Source organism: Lutra lutra, chromosome 3 (assembly GCF_902655055.1).
Source record: "Lutra lutra chromosome 3, mLutLut1.2, whole genome shotgun sequence".
Classification (NCBI taxonomy): domain Eukaryota; kingdom Metazoa; phylum Chordata; class Mammalia; order Carnivora; family Mustelidae; genus Lutra; species Lutra lutra.
The window spans coordinates 19,458,400-19,473,963 of NC_062280.1; the positions used below are offsets into that span (position 1 = coordinate 19,458,400).

The 15,564-nt window shown below is 41.7% G+C and overlaps 1 protein-coding gene across 9 annotated transcripts in view; it reads right to left on the reverse strand.

Annotated features, from left to right (window-relative positions):
• PLEKHM3 (pleckstrin homology domain containing M3) overlaps positions 1-15,564 on the reverse strand; it is a 179,403-nt gene that overhangs the window by 124,828 nt on the left and 39,011 nt on the right. For all 9 annotated transcript variants that reach the window (XM_047720887.1, XM_047720888.1, XM_047720885.1 and 6 more), the window contains one exon: positions 13,235-14,170. In XM_047720887.1, coding sequence (XP_047576843.1) covers positions 13,235-14,170 — 936 coding nt within the window. The remainder of the gene's footprint in view (positions 1-13,234; positions 14,171-15,564) is intronic.

Genomic DNA, 15,564 nt, shown 5'->3' on the forward strand with positions numbered 1-15,564 from the left:
TTAGACTTTGAGCCAGCCTGACCTCTCGAGAAGGAATGGGGACAGGGACACCTGGGTAGTTCGTAGGTTAAGCATCTGCCTTCGGCTCAGGTCATGATCCCAGGGTCCTGGGATCGAGTTCCACATTGGGCTCCTTGCTCACCTGGGAGCCTGCTTCTGCCTCTGCCTGCAGCTCCCCCTGCTTGTGCCTTCTCTCTCTCTCTGACAAATAAATAAATAAAATCTTTAAAAAAAAAAAAAAAAGGAATGAGGACTAGAAACTGAGTTCAATTACAAGGTCAATAATTCAATCAAGCATGCCTATACAATGAAACCCTAATAAAAACTTTGGATACCGAAACTCTGTGGAACTATTCATGAACTGGTTCATGAATAAACTGATGTGTTAGGAGGGTGACCTGCTCTGATTCCATGGGCAAAGAACACAGAAGGTCTGCATTCGGAACCCTCCCAGACCTTGCCTTCTGAGTCTCCTCATTTGTATCCTTTCTAATAAAATAGTAATTATGAGTACAGTACTTTCTGGAATTGTGAGTTGTTTCAGCAAATTATTAACCTGAGAGGGCTGTGGGAACCCCCAGCTAGTCAGTCAGAATGTGGGTGGCCTAGGAACATCCTGAACTTGTGGCTGGCATCTGCAGTGGGAGCAGCCTTGTGAAGGATCAAGCCCTTCACTCATGGGGTTTGTGCTAACTGTGGGTAGCTAGTGCCAGAAATGAATTGCAGTACACCAGTTGGAATTGAAACAATATGTGCATATGAGAGGAAACGCTGATGGTACAGTGCCTGGAGTAGGGTTTGCACCATGTGTTTGAGGAATCCTAGTCCTACAAAGAGGGGGTCAACTAAGTTTGGAAATGTTGCATATTTATACCTCATGTCAGTACAATAAAGGCTCTAAAAGGTTACATAGTAAAAAAAAAAATTTTTTTTTCCGAGTCTTATTTATTTAAGTAATCTCTACACACAACTGTGGGGCTCAAACTCATGACCCTAAGATCAAGAGTCACACGTTCTTCTGACTGAGCCAGCCAGGCACCCTGTATAGTCAATTTTTTTTTTTTTTCTTAAGTCCCTGGTAACCTTCAAAATCTTAACTGGCTTTCCAAAAGGGTAATGATTAGAACTGTTTAGTGCACACCTACTATGCACCAGATGCAGAGCCAGGGAGACAGCAATGAGCAAGACAACACAGGCAAATATAGCACTAGCAGTCAAGGGGAGGAGACAGGTATTAAATGAACAATTACACAAATGAAACTATAACATCAATTATGACAAGTGCTAGAGTAAGAGGTACTAAACCAGCATTACAGGGGAGAGAACTAAATAGGTCCCAAGCCAGTCTGGGGGATTGGTTGGAGAAGGTGTTCTTGAGAAAGTAATGTTGAAGCAGTGATCTGAACAAAGAGTTGGGGGTAGAGGAGATGCTGGCAATATTCCAGGGAGAGGCAACTGCATGTGCGAAGGCTCTGAGGGAGTGGGAAGGAATGGTATATTAGAAGAACGTGGTGAAGTCAGTAGGTCTGGGACTTGGTGTGTGGGAGGAAGTGACATGAAGAGCTGAGGGTGAGGAGGAGGGCAGGAGCCAAATCATGCGGGGCCATTTTAGGGATCCTGGTCTTCATGCCAAAAGCTGTGGGAAGCTACTAAAGGACTGTAAAGAGGTCTACCAGGATCAATCTGCAGTTTAATAAGATCACATTCACTACAAGACAAGGTTGGGAAAGGTTAGAATGGAAGCAAGAAAGAAGACTGGTTGGGAGGTCACTGTGGTTGTCTAGGAGAAAGAGTACTCTGCCAGTAGCAAAGAAATGAGGGAGGTAAAGGCTATCTCAAAGTTCAAATACCAAATATGCTTATCAAGTATAAAATAGAATCTAGGCATAACATTAGGATGTACTAAAAAAGATGCCAGGATGGGAGTAAAAGACTTGAATTATCTCGTTCTTCATTTGTATTCATCACTAAATAGAACCCTGTTAGAACACCATGGTAGTTTCCAGAATGTAAGGAAGACATGGAAACCTGGGGATTATCAGCAGTTGATACCTCAATGGTTAAAATGCTGGACATATGTAGAAGAAACAGTTGAAAGAAATGCACTTACATAACCTAGAGAAAACTGAAGTATGGCTTGATTCATTCACTAAAAACATTCTATGGGTTAGGGCAGTGGTTTCTCAAACTTTGTATGCATGTAAATCAACTGGAAAGTCTGTTAAAATCTCCAGACCCAATTCCAGAGTCCTGACTTCAACAGGGCTAGGGAAGTGTCCAGCCATGTCTCCCCTCACCACTCTCCTGATTCTGATGAAAATGGTGCTCTGATCACTCTGAGAAGTGCGAGGGTCCTGCTTTCAGAAAAGCCAGGCACTCATCATAGGACCATGACAAGAGTTCAGGAGACTAGGGTCATGCAGGAAGAATGTTCAATTCTACCTGGGGGATTAGGGTAGGGTAGTCAAGGAAGGCTTATAAAGAAGTCTTTAAGAGTATAAAGGATTTTTTACACTCAAAAGTCTTCAATAAAGCGTAATACAAAACTGTACCCAGAACACTGCCTATAACCCGATATCGGGGCTCACTATTTTGCAGGCCTCCTCCATTTTGCTTCTGAAACATGGAAAGGAGTTTTATGCTCTTCGTTTCTTATTAATGTGATTTAACCAAAACATTTCCTGTTGACATATTTCAAGATATAAGCACCAGCATAAGCACTATGTTGTCCACCTGAAACTAATATAACATTGTATGTCAACTGTACTTCAATTAAAAAACAAAACAAAACCTGCATATAGTCATATTTTCTACTGCTAAGATTAACTTTTTATTTACCCCCACACCTCAATTTCTGGAACTGTATGTGGCCCATGTCTGTTGAATGAATGAATGATTGGATGAAAATAATATTGCAAGAAATAAATTGGTATTATTCTATTACTAGATTCCCTTACCGAGGGATGCATTTACTCATTTCACTTATGTTTCTGCATTTAGGCAGTATAATGAATTTTAGAAAACCTCTCAAGTAGCTCTTACATTTAGAGGAGTCCATGAAAAACTTAGTTTTTCCAGGAACTTAGCTAGAAATTAAGAATACAGACCTATCCCTAGGTAGGATATCCCAGCCTATCCTAAAATGACACTCAGACCAATTTCTGTCCCAAAGCAAGGTCAGTAAATAGAAACTATTAATTCAATGCACAGTCTAATAGTACATTAACACTCTCTTCAGAAGTTTAGCTGGAAATGAACACATGATGAGAACAATGTTAACCATAAAGGGAGCTACAAAAAGGGACAAGAACTTTCCAGACCAAAGTATAGCAACAAAGACTGGGAGAAATGAACAGCTTTAAAAAAAAAAAAAAGAGAGAGAGACAGCACAGCTATGGCCTATGAAGTTCAGGAAGGTCTATCAAAAGATCCGTATCTTCTGAAATTCAAAATGATTTTATTCTTCTGAAACATATCAAAGACCAACATGTGACTTCTATGATGAGATACCAGGAATAAATCAAAAAGCAAATTTATATCCTATAAAATCAAACAGCCTACTTATATAAAGTGATCAAATCTCTCTGAATTTTAGAATGTGAAATAGTTCAAAACCCAAACTACAGAACATTCTTTTTCCATAGTCATATTACTACTTCGGTGTGTATTCAGATTCCCAATGTACATTTATTTTTATTCAAAATCATTTCCTAGACCAAAACATTCAGACTGCAAAAAAGAGTAAAAGCAAATTCATCCAATGATAAACATCAGAATCAGGAAAAAGATGCCTGTCTCCTGTCTTCTTAGTCAAGTGATATTTCTACTGGTTTAAAATATCTTCCCTAAAGGAAAAAGGTATTGCTTATTAAATGAGGTTTAAATGAAGGGACCACATTAATCTAATTTTCTCTAATCTTCTATAGACATTCAAAGAACCACCGAATGAGAGATAAAAGGGACCACATAGAGCAAGACTGTTCCCTCTAAAATATCTCAGACAGATGGAAGTGTTGGAAGGAAATTCAAAGATCTTTGAGTTCAACTGTCTGCTATAATTACTCATTTGTCTGGCCTCCAATTTTCAATTTCTGTGAAGGCAAATAATGGGATTATTCTGTTCACTAAGGATCAAGCACAGTACTTAGAGCATAGTAGGGCTTCCACAAACAGAAGAGCCAAATCAGTAAATCTTTCTTTTGCAGATGAGAAAACTGTAGCTTGGACAGGTTAATTGTCTTGCCTTGAGGTCACAATTCCAGTTCTTCCAGTCTCACTGGTCAGGGCTCTGGACACTCTACTAATTTTCACCTATGGCCATCAAATCTTAAATAAGGGAAATCCATTCCAATATGGACATATCTGTTCCCTTGGTCTGGTAGAGTTACCCAGAGTAAGTCTATTTTCTCTTCTCAGTGGCAGCCTTCAAGAACATAGGGATAACCACCTGTGTCCTTCCTATTCCAGGTTACACGTGCATGGCATGGTTCACTAACCTACCACATGTTGATAGATGTAGTTGTTTGTTCTTCAAGAGCAGCTGCTGTCAATGAAACTTCCAGATGTGATCTGGCCAGCACAGAACACAATGAGGATATAACCTCTTCTTTCTGGACTTGTTTCGTGAATGCTTTTGAAGCAAACACAGAAGCATAGATTCTGGTCTCCCATTGCTTCATTTATACATTCACATGAGCTGCTATTAGATCAAGCATCCTGTGCCTTCTATCTTTGTAGTTCGTTTTCCGAATATAAGCATGGGACTACTTATTTATCCCTACTAAAGTCACATCATGTTTGGCCCATTCCTCTAGCTTGCATTTCAGAATCTGGATTCTGTCATTTAACATATTAGTTGTCTAACCTAGTTTTGCGCGAGTTGCAAATCTGATTATGTATGCCTATGTTATCTTTATCCAGGTAATTATTGTCGTATGTAGACAAATAATAAAAGGAGCTACTCCTTATATGCACTTACTATGTGCCAGGCACCGTTCCAAGCCCTTTTACCTCATTTTATTCTCACTACAAACTGATGAGGTGGATGTGATTGTTTTCTCACATCTGAGGTTAAAAAATGGAGATGCAGAAAGGTTAAATAAGTACATAGGGTCATACAGTGAGTAGCAAATCTGGAAACCCAGTCTGATTCCAGAGTCCTTGATCTTAACCGTTAACCACTAAGTGAGGCTCATTCTCATTATTATCATGCACCTTTACCAACAAACAACGCTCTAGGCTCATCAGGATCCATTAGTCAGCAATCCTTGCGTAAAGTTGCCGAAAATTCCCAAAATGACTGAAACATAATCTCGGAAAACTCATGCTTCTCTGTCTTAAGGATTTTGCCAATGCTCTTCCTTTTTTTAAATTTTTTAACAGAACCAGCCTTTTAATTCTTTTTACTCAAAAAAGCTTCATTTCATAAATTGAGCTTTCTACTCTGTTCTGTGCCTTCAACGATTCCACAATTTTCTGCTCTCCAATAAGGAAAGCATGCTTGATCCTGTCATGAACACACTTAGCACACATGAAACCACCATAAGCCCTGCTGATGTGTTTTTTTCATTTTAGAAAACCTCATAAGAACTGTAGATCTCACAGCACGAACTTCTCAAAGTCAGCCTGGGCACATACCACAGGTGGAATTTGGTGCTTTCCCAACCTTCTTCGTATAAAGCTAAACGATTCTATTACCAGGGGTTTGGGACAGCCTTGTCGGGTTTGAGGCTGTTTTTATACATGGCAAATTCTGGACCATTGTGAATACCTATGGATGCAGTCCCCAGAAGAGGGGGGGGGGGGGGGAAGCCCAGATAATGTTCTGAACATTAAGTGTCATATGGCATGGACCTGACCTGTCTAGTAACCCCTCATTTTCCTTTGTGCATCCACAACCAGACTATAAAATGCAGGGGGTCCAGACCATATCTATGCTTCCCTTGTATCTCCCACAGCACCAACTACACAATGAGTACGCAACAGAAATTCAAGTTTTATCTTTGATAGACGGGTAGTAAAAGCCAAGGAGATTTCCCTGAGTTTAATTCTATAGGAAATCTCAGGATGAGGTTTGGAATGGAGAAGTGGGAAGACACAGTACTTTAGCTCTTTAGCTTTCAAATTCTCTACAACAGGGATTCTCTAGCATAAGCAGAAAGGGGATGTACTGGTCTCCAAGCCAGTGGCCACGACAGCCTAGCCCCTTACCTCCCAGTCCCATTCTCCTACTCACTCTCTTCAAGTTCCCATATCCTCTTGGAGGGAATTCTGTAAATCTTCCAAGAGCACAGCCCGCATAAATTATCCCTAACTGCGCATCCCGAGATGCCTGGCAGAGCATGTGTGTGGCACACATGAGGGGCTTAATAAAGGCTTGTAGATATGAACCCTCCACCAAAACTCCACTTAAAGATTTTACTATCAACAACCCCTCCATGGTCATATTCAAGGTTGGGGAAATAAAACTTTGCCTGTCAGGACACACACACACAGACACACACACACACACACAAGATTTCTCCTCTGGGAGACAACAACCCAATACACTAAGAAACAAAATGACAGACAATGCAAGGTAAGAAAGCAACAACAAACTAAAATATTCTCTCTTATTCAAGCTGTTTATATGTTTTGAGGGGAATATCTAAGTTTTTCTTTATTGTCTTATTCTCCTCCAATTGGCTATCTGCTTATTCTTAACTCAAATAAATCTTCACCTTACTATCATTCCTAGCAAGTGAAAGACAAATTTGAAAATAGTACTAAAGATAGGAATTGAAGATGTCAAGGAAAGTCAATCTTTTTATTTCTGTCTCTCTTTTCCTTAGCAGATACTGTACTTTGGCTACTAGAGGATCCCCTAATTTTTCACATGAGAATCAAAACAGATTTTGACTACGCTAGAAGTCACACCCCCACCCCCCAACCCCAGAGCATAACATACGACTTCTCTTCTTGGCACTTAAAAACCTACATATCTTTCTTTACCTACACTCATATGCATAATCAGCTCCCAAATTCAATTTCTCCTCTTCTTAAGAATTGCTATTCTGTATGATTTACTTTAAGGCCAGTAAGTAACTATGCCTAACCCAGAAATATTTCTTACTTCCAGAATGGCAACTATTTAATGAATAATTAACCACTCCATACTTTCTATCAGGAATGCTTGCATTACCAGGGTAAAGGTATCCCTTATGTCTAAGCGATGTCATAAAATAGGCCTTTGCCAGAAAGACACCTTCATTTATCATGCGAAATGCCATGTGGTATTAACAAGGTCGATTCTGTTTGTTTAATATATTTTGCTTTCAGAGGGGCTTGAAATGATTTGTTTTTGCAGCTGTAATGGAGTTAAATTAGGGATTTAGCTTCTGCTTAGCTAGTTGAGCATCTATAACCAACGGCTATTAATGATGTGCCGCTAGTCATCTTCCCACGACTTTCAGCATCCTGGGGGTACTGAGTTACACCACCAGCAGCCAGAGTTTACCCTTGAATAACCAAACCTGGCTTCTCAGAAACCGAGGGGAGATGAAATCTTTCAAATTGTTATTTCTTACTCCACAACCACCCTCACCCCAACATGTAAATGTTATTAGTGCACAGATTTTTAAAAAGTTGGGTAAGCAATTTAACTGAAATATCTTAGTTCATAGACTAGTTTCAGACATCCATCCTCACAAAATGAGAAACAACAAAAAACTTTTGTGATCCCAACGTGCCAATAATCAGCCCCTTTCCCCTTTTCTCTCTTCAAACACCACTGTTTTGTCTTAAGTAGAGCAGGGGGAGAGGAAGTTTGCTCCCAAGATAAACTTGTCAAACGCCTGCACTAGGATTCTAATTCCTCTCTACCTGTTTTTATCAGCTGGGAGCAGCCACTGAAAAGCTCTGAGGGAAAAAAAAGCAAGGGGAGAGAGGGGGAAAGGGGAGAAAAAGGGTGGGGGCAAAGAAAAACTGGAGTGCAATTCAAACAAAAATGAAATCACGCGCATGCACACACACAGACACAGACACAGACACACACACACAGACACACACTCAGACACACAAAGAGAGGGGAAAAAATGCTCCCCCCTACCTCAGGTCCTAACAACATACTTCTTTATCAGAGGTTCATTGTCAATCAATTAGCCGAGGCAGCAGGGGTCTGTGAGGTGGGGGTACCCAGGGAAACAATGGGCAGCCCTGTTGTATTACTATTTAATCACTTTTGCTAAATAAATAGAGCAGCCCCGAGGTGCTGTCACGTCAAGGGAATTTATAACAAAAAAAAAAAAAAAAAACTTCATTTCTCCTTGGTCATTCCTTTTTTTCCCTTCAGGACAAGAGAGGGTTATTACTGTAGCCTTAAGTTCCATCTTTGTGTTTCTTGCCTTTGATTCCCACTCGGACCCTGCCACTTTCTGGCACTAATTTGTCAGGCCGAACAAAGAGAGGATTTGTACCTCCCGTAAGGTCTCAATTAGGAGTGGCTTCTGCTGTATTATGTGCCATTCAGGGAGGACACAATGCCGGTAATTACAGGAATTTGCACTAAATGGCTGAAGAATTCACAGCAAAACTCCCCTGCACCCCTCCTTGGGCTTATTCCTCCCAAGGACTTGGGGGGAAAAGGAAAGCAAAATCTCTTAATGCCAGAGAGATGTAATTACCAACAGCAGTCCCAAGAGGTTAAACAGCAGCCAAAGGAGTAAAACCATAAACCTGACAGTGTGAAAATAGTAGAGGGGATCCCCTTGGCTCACTATGTTTCTTGCTCTCTCTTCTGTTAGCGTTATTCAACTTCAGTCCATAATCAGGAGCACCGTCCCACAGTGGCCATCCGATATCACTCCCAGATTACAAAGCAGGAACAGAAAGAACGCTTTAAAGGGTGAGCTTTGCAGCTCCCTCAGCACCTAAACGAGGCCCTGAGCCCTTTGATTATAGTACTCAATTGGTAGGTTTTTCGATTGCCAGGAAATTACAGGAAAAACAGCTGTATGTACTTGTGCCAAGAGAACCATGCATCTATCTACTGAAAGGAAATAGGTATGACACATGTCTAATTCGGAAGAAAACAGGACTGCTGCCCTGTGATATAATTTATACAGCATTTTGTGAGCAACTTAATTTAGAACAACTTACAGGTATATACTTCATAAATATTTTAATAAGCTGCATAATCATTTGTTTTAGTATTAATTTTTAATTCCACAGGTGCCCCATTGCCAAACCAAATTTTGAATCCCAACCAGTAACTTCACTAGAGAATCGGACCTCATTTTCTTCCACAGAGATGTTCCTGAAAAGCTGTACTAAAGCAGCACCAAATTAATTGTTCTGAAATACCACTTGCATGCATCATATGCTCTCTCTGCTCAGGAACCTTCTGTGAGGGGCACCTGGGTGGCTCAGTCGGTTAAGCCTCAGCCTTTCGCTCAGGTCATGATCCAGTGGTCCTAGGATGGATGCCCCCCCCCATTGGGCTCTCTGCTCATCAGGGAGACGGCTTCCCACCCCCACCTCCCCACCCTTGCTCCCCTACCCCCACCTACTTGTGATCTCTGTCAAATAAAATTTAAAAAAAAAAAAGGAACACTCTGTGACTTTAGGATCACATGTTCAGTTGAACCCTATCAAACTCCTTTTGTGGGTTAAAAATGACTAAATAGCTGCTATTTCATATAGTTGTATTGCCACCACCTAACTCTGTCACAGTGGCCATCTGACTCATGACGTGCTGGTGTGATAAATGTCGGGCTCCCTGAGTAGACTGTAGGTTCCATGAGGGCAGGGACCACGTCTGCTTTCTAGTAGCACAGACTTCTCCAGATGCACCTGGGTTTTTGGCACATGGGCAGAAACTCAGCCCGTGATAAACAGGAGAAGGAAGGAAAGAACTTCATTTCCAATGGCATGTTTTCAGGAAGAAGGAATGCAAGTGCAAAGGCCCTGGAGGCAAGAATGACCAAGGTAGGTTCCAGAACAACAAGATGAACACTGTGGCTGTGGCTTCCTAGCATGAGGCAGCCATGGAGCTGAGAGGAAGCCATGGAACAAACCACACATCATCAAATACAACTATAAAAAGTTCAAGCACATGTTAAGAAATACACAGTTATATATAAGCATGTATTTTCAAAACCATAACCTCAGGCATTTTGGGATGGTCGTGGTCCATTTTCTCTGCAGGGGCTCCTTAAGTTTCCAAAAAGGATATCAAAAATTCTTCACCTACAGAAAGAATTTGGTGAAAGAAGGCCAACTGCACTATAATGTAGATTTAAAAGCCAACATTTGTAGCTCGCCCAGATAGCAACCGAATGACATCATAATAAAGTGCTGCTCAGGGCAATCTTCCACTTCTAAAGTTTTATCCTCAAATATATTTAAAGGGAATAAATAAATCCCCCCAAAAAATATTTAAAGGGGGAGGGACTAAGTGGACATAAAAACTTACATTCTAAAGACACTCACTACAACTGTGAAATACTCTGAATTAGTTTCTCCTTAAAATAGCAGATAATGCCAAGTTCAAATAAAAACAATTTATTAGCATTTTGATGTTTTTAGAAGGTAAACATACTATGCAACTAGATTTTTCACCAAATGGGTATTTTTGTAAGGATGAAAAGTTAGGGGACTCAAATACTAAATGCATACAACAGCTGGTTTAGATTAACTGTGTCTGTGAGAGATCAATTTTTAAAGTCCCATCTGCTATAATAATCTTTAATATAACGAACAAGCTCTCAAGTAATTTTAAAAAACATTCAGAGGTTTGCCTAACAAGTTTTAGCCTTTTTCTTTTGAGACTCTGCCCCCTACAGGAGATGAAGTATTCCTACCTGGGGTAGGAAACCAGTATTCATGCTGCAATTAAGGAAAATGAAAAGCAACCATGTGTAGCACGAAGCAACTGAATGTAGCATTTTCCAATGGAAGGGGTACTAAAATGAAGTTTAAAAATCTCTACTTTGGAATCCACCATACTACACAAATTAGGACTGACCTCTCCCCACCCCAGATTAGAAAACTACCCACGCCTTACAGAACTCCAAAACAGAGCATGAAGGTAAGAGCTGAGCAGAACAAATGAGTTTTAGATTTCCTTTCTCCTGCCTCCTGGGTTCCCTACTACCACCCATCCCCAGCCAGGCCAAACTGAATTAGGACATTTAGACAGCAAAGGGAGATACCCTACCACATGGAACCTAAAGCAGCAGCCAAAAAGTTCTATCCCTGCCCATTATGTAATCCTTCCCTCTTTTTCTCGATTTAGTTTCCTTCTCCCTGCTTCTTCTACTTACCTTTGTCTTCCTCCTGTTTTCATTTCTCCAACTGCTAGTATGGGACAGACCTGCTGAATGGTACCTCTACTTGGATTTCTCCTTCCACTGAGTGCTAGAAACGCTGCTAATGCAGTCCAGAATGTGCGCAGTGCACACTCCATCAGGAAGCAAACTTACGAGAGCAAGGTGAATTAGGGGTCAACTATGTGACAATCCTTGTGTAATCCCTGAGACTTTTCTTCCTCCTTTTACTAGACAGTTTCCCAATTCAGCTATTCCAGTCTCTGCTTTGAAAACTAAGCAGAGCTATTTATTCTCCTTGACTCCAATAACACAACAGATTTGTTGACCCTATCAGCAATCCAAACCCACAGAAGTGTATCATAATTCCAGAATCTTCACAGAGTCAGCATCAATAAATTATTGTTGGATGACTGAACTTTGAAATATATGCACTGATATAAGACACTAAAGGGGAGCCTGGGTGGCTCAGGGGGTTATGCCTCTGCCTTCGGCTCAGGTCATGATCTCAGGGTCCTGGGATCAAGCCCCATATCAGGCTCCCTGCCCAACAGGGAGTTTGCTTCTCCCTCTCCCTCTGCCTCTCTCCCCACCCATGCTCTCTCTTGCTTTCTCAAATAAATAAAGTATTTTTTAAAAAGAACACTAAAATGTCAATAATTTCTAAAAGCTGTGGTAAAGCTAGTATTCCTTTATTTCGAAACATTTTGCAAAAGTAGCTGGCTGACTTATCATAAGGTCATTCACGCCTGCAGATACATGCATATCACCTAGGAAGGCTTCCTTACCAGCTCAGAGTTGTTGGTCTCCCCTACCCAACTCTGCAACTTTCTGCTTCATAGTAACTGTGGCCCTCCAGAGAAAGCACGGATGATCCGCTTAATTGCCTCTTTAGGTATATTATTTGTCAATAGAAAAGGCAATCATCCCAAATAACCTAAACTGAAATTTTCATCGTGCCACCACTATTTGGGTTTTAACGTAGAGACAAGCAAAAACTGAAAATTTGGTCTTGGCTGGTGGTGAGCTTCCTCTTCTTTTTTAAAATAACATAATTAAATCTGATACACTTGAACTAAAATCTTCCAAATCAGGTTTCCAATTAAATTACCTTCGTGGCAAATTTACCTTACGGATACACTTCTTGTCCAAACTGTGGGGTTTAGTGAAAGCAAAATAATTTCATTTAGTTTATAGTAGACATATAGATTTGGTTTAGTGAGGGTTTGATTGTCTAGTTTACTGGTTGGGGGAAAAATGAAAGGAATGGGAAGTAGGGGAGAGAAGCGATAATAGGGTTTTAAGAAATAACAGATGACTAGCCTTGAACTCTACTTTGTGCCTCACCCTACCACAGCAGTTCTAGAAGCCCTGGCTTCCCCAGGATGAGGTACAGGCCTACCGTGACTCAGAGGTCATCTACTGAATCATCATCTACCCTGCTGTTAGCCACCTCCAGATTTTCTGTCAAGGCTAACTCTAGATTCTACCTTAAGAGGATTTGACAAGGTCATGATTAATGACAGTCCCCATGAACATTTTTCTTCCCTAAGGAGTGTCAGCAGACAGCTTTGGGCCTGGATATCTCCTTTGAGACAATTTGTGACAGCCACATTCCCTGTGACCTTTATTTAAGAAGACAGAGGAAACGGAATCACGGCAGACACAAGAAGCCTAAATTCTAGGCTGATTATGCTTCAGCGAAGTCATTTTGACTCAGTGGGGTATATCTTATCTACTTCTACTTACGTCACCACATGGCATAAAGATAGACATTTTGATGTAGCGAACTCCTTGAAGGAGATGCTTTTTAAACAAGAGACCCACTGAGGGCTGTGACTGGCCCACTGAGGGGATTTCTAAAGTGAATTCCAATGGTGAGATTCAGGATTGTTCTTTAATAAGCTTTAGACTAAACCTTTGCTTCATACCTGCACATTTGAAACTCTGAGCAGTGAGTCCTCGCTCCAAAGACAAAGTTGTGAGAATGCTGAGGAAGCTGGTGGTCACAGACTGACGTTTGTTCTTCCTGAGTTCGTGCCCACCCATCTGATCATTGGGTTTGCTTCTCAGGGCGACTTGCAGGTTTTGCTCTGAACTCCTCGCCACATTGGCTGCTGTTTTCAGAGCCTCCATCCACTCCTCGGCCCTCTGCCGGGTCTCTGCGCGGAGGCGGAGCACATCTTGGGGGAAGATGACTTGAAAGCAAGAGTCACAGTCGTCCAGGTTGTCCACCTGGACAGCCAGACACACGTCCACATGGTAGCTTAGCAGGGGGTCCTCATCTAGCTTGCCAGGCTGGAAAGCCATAAGGTAGGCTCTGCTCAGCACAAAAGTAAATGCCTTCCAGTTGTTCTGGACAGTGAGCCTGTACAGCGTCCCTGACTTGATGATGTTTTCATATTGTTTGGGGCTATCCAAGACAGGGGATGGTGCGAGCAGCTCACTGGATTTCTTCTGTAAACAGTGATTCTGTGTACAGTCAACGTGATGACCAAGTCCCGGTGAGTTGGCCAGCTCATCCTGCCGCCCTACGTAACCAGGCACGGTGGCGTGCACGACTTCCCAAAGCTTCTGCCCCCAGTCCAAAGCCTCCCACGGTGATTCTGCCTTTAACTGCAGCTGAGTGTTGTCATACAGAACGGTATCCACCAGCCTGGCCTCGAGGTTGCCCAAAACAGATATGCTCTGGAAGTGTGAAAGCTGGTAGGTAGCATAGAGGGCTTGATTGCCACTGCTGTCAAGGCTGTAGAAGTACAAGTTGTAGGGGGAGAGTTCTGCGTAACAGCTTTGCCAGTAACTGTCATGGTCCTTCCTAATCTCCAGGTACCCCTTCTTCAGAATGTTTGGGAATGCCTGCTTGTGTTCTAGAAAGGAAAAAAAAAAACAAAGAAGCAATGTGTATTAATTTATGAATATGAATGAACTCGATGAGATGAAAAGGCAGGTGCAAGAAACTAAAAAGAGATAGGAGAAGGACATCTTTCTGTTTCAAAACAAACACAGTAGAAGCAGTACAATTTCAAGATAGTACAACTGACAAGCTGTAATTGGGGGGAAATTTCAGGTCTAAAAAACTTCACAAAGGTGGAAACTTGAAATTTAATTCAAATGTTACAATGAGTGTAAGATTAAGTACAGAGGGGGGTTGGTTTGAAATATCCGTGTGACATGCAGAGGTCTGTGTGGAAAACAGAAATACAGGAATAACTAGGATTATCCCCCATGGGCCCATGAAATAACTGTACTTCCCCAGGATTCCATGTTTTCTAGGAAACATTCTACAGAGCACCAAATACATAAGAAAGAACATTTCCTCCTGTCACTTGACCTAACCCCTTGCTAATATTCCCATCTTTCTTTGGGTTAGGAAAGCCAGGAAGGGTCAATGGAAAGGACAGAGTGACAGAGCAAGAAGAGCACCGCTGATAAACTCCTGCTTCTCAGACACCCCATTAGTCCTCAAGGCCAGTTCATGAGCCTTCTGTCTTATAACCACCTCCCCAGGCTTGACTCAACCGATTCGCTTTAGATCTCTGCTTACAGAGCAGTTCTCTGAGCCTGGATGGGCTTACACGGCTCCTGCTGCTTACAGTGTTCCTTCCCACTGCTTCCCCCAGCTACCACACACTCACCCTTCATCACTTAGCCATCCTCTCAGGAACAGAGTCTGTCCTGACTCCCCCAATCCCTCACCTACAAACACACAGCCCTGGGTCAGTAACAGGTATCCCTATCATTCCTCTCTGATGGGGTCCTGTCAGGCTGTAGTCTAATAGTGTATTTAAATATCTGAACAATTAAAATGAATTCTGAAGTTTTCATTTTATTTTTTTTTTAAGATTTTTATTTATTTATTTGACAGAGAGAAATCACAAGCAGGCAGAGAGGCAGGCAGAGAGAGAGGAGGAAGCAGGCTCCCTGCTGAGCAGAAAGCCCGATGTGGGGCTCGAACCCAGGACCTGGGATCATGACCTGAGCCGAAGGCAGCGGCTTAACCCACTGAGCCACCCAGGCGCCCCAATTCTGAAGTTTTTAAAGAAGCCTGTCCTTCCCACTGGACTATAAGCTCTGCTGAGGACAGAGGAGATGTTTGTCTTTCAACCTTATTATCATAGCACATAGTACAATGCCTAGAATACAGGAGGCTCTTAAAAAGTACTTGTTTAATAAGAATTATAGCTCCTAGCACAATGCTCAGCATATAGTAGGTATAATTTCTTTCTCTTCCCCTGTTTCACAAGTTTATCTGGTTGTGCCA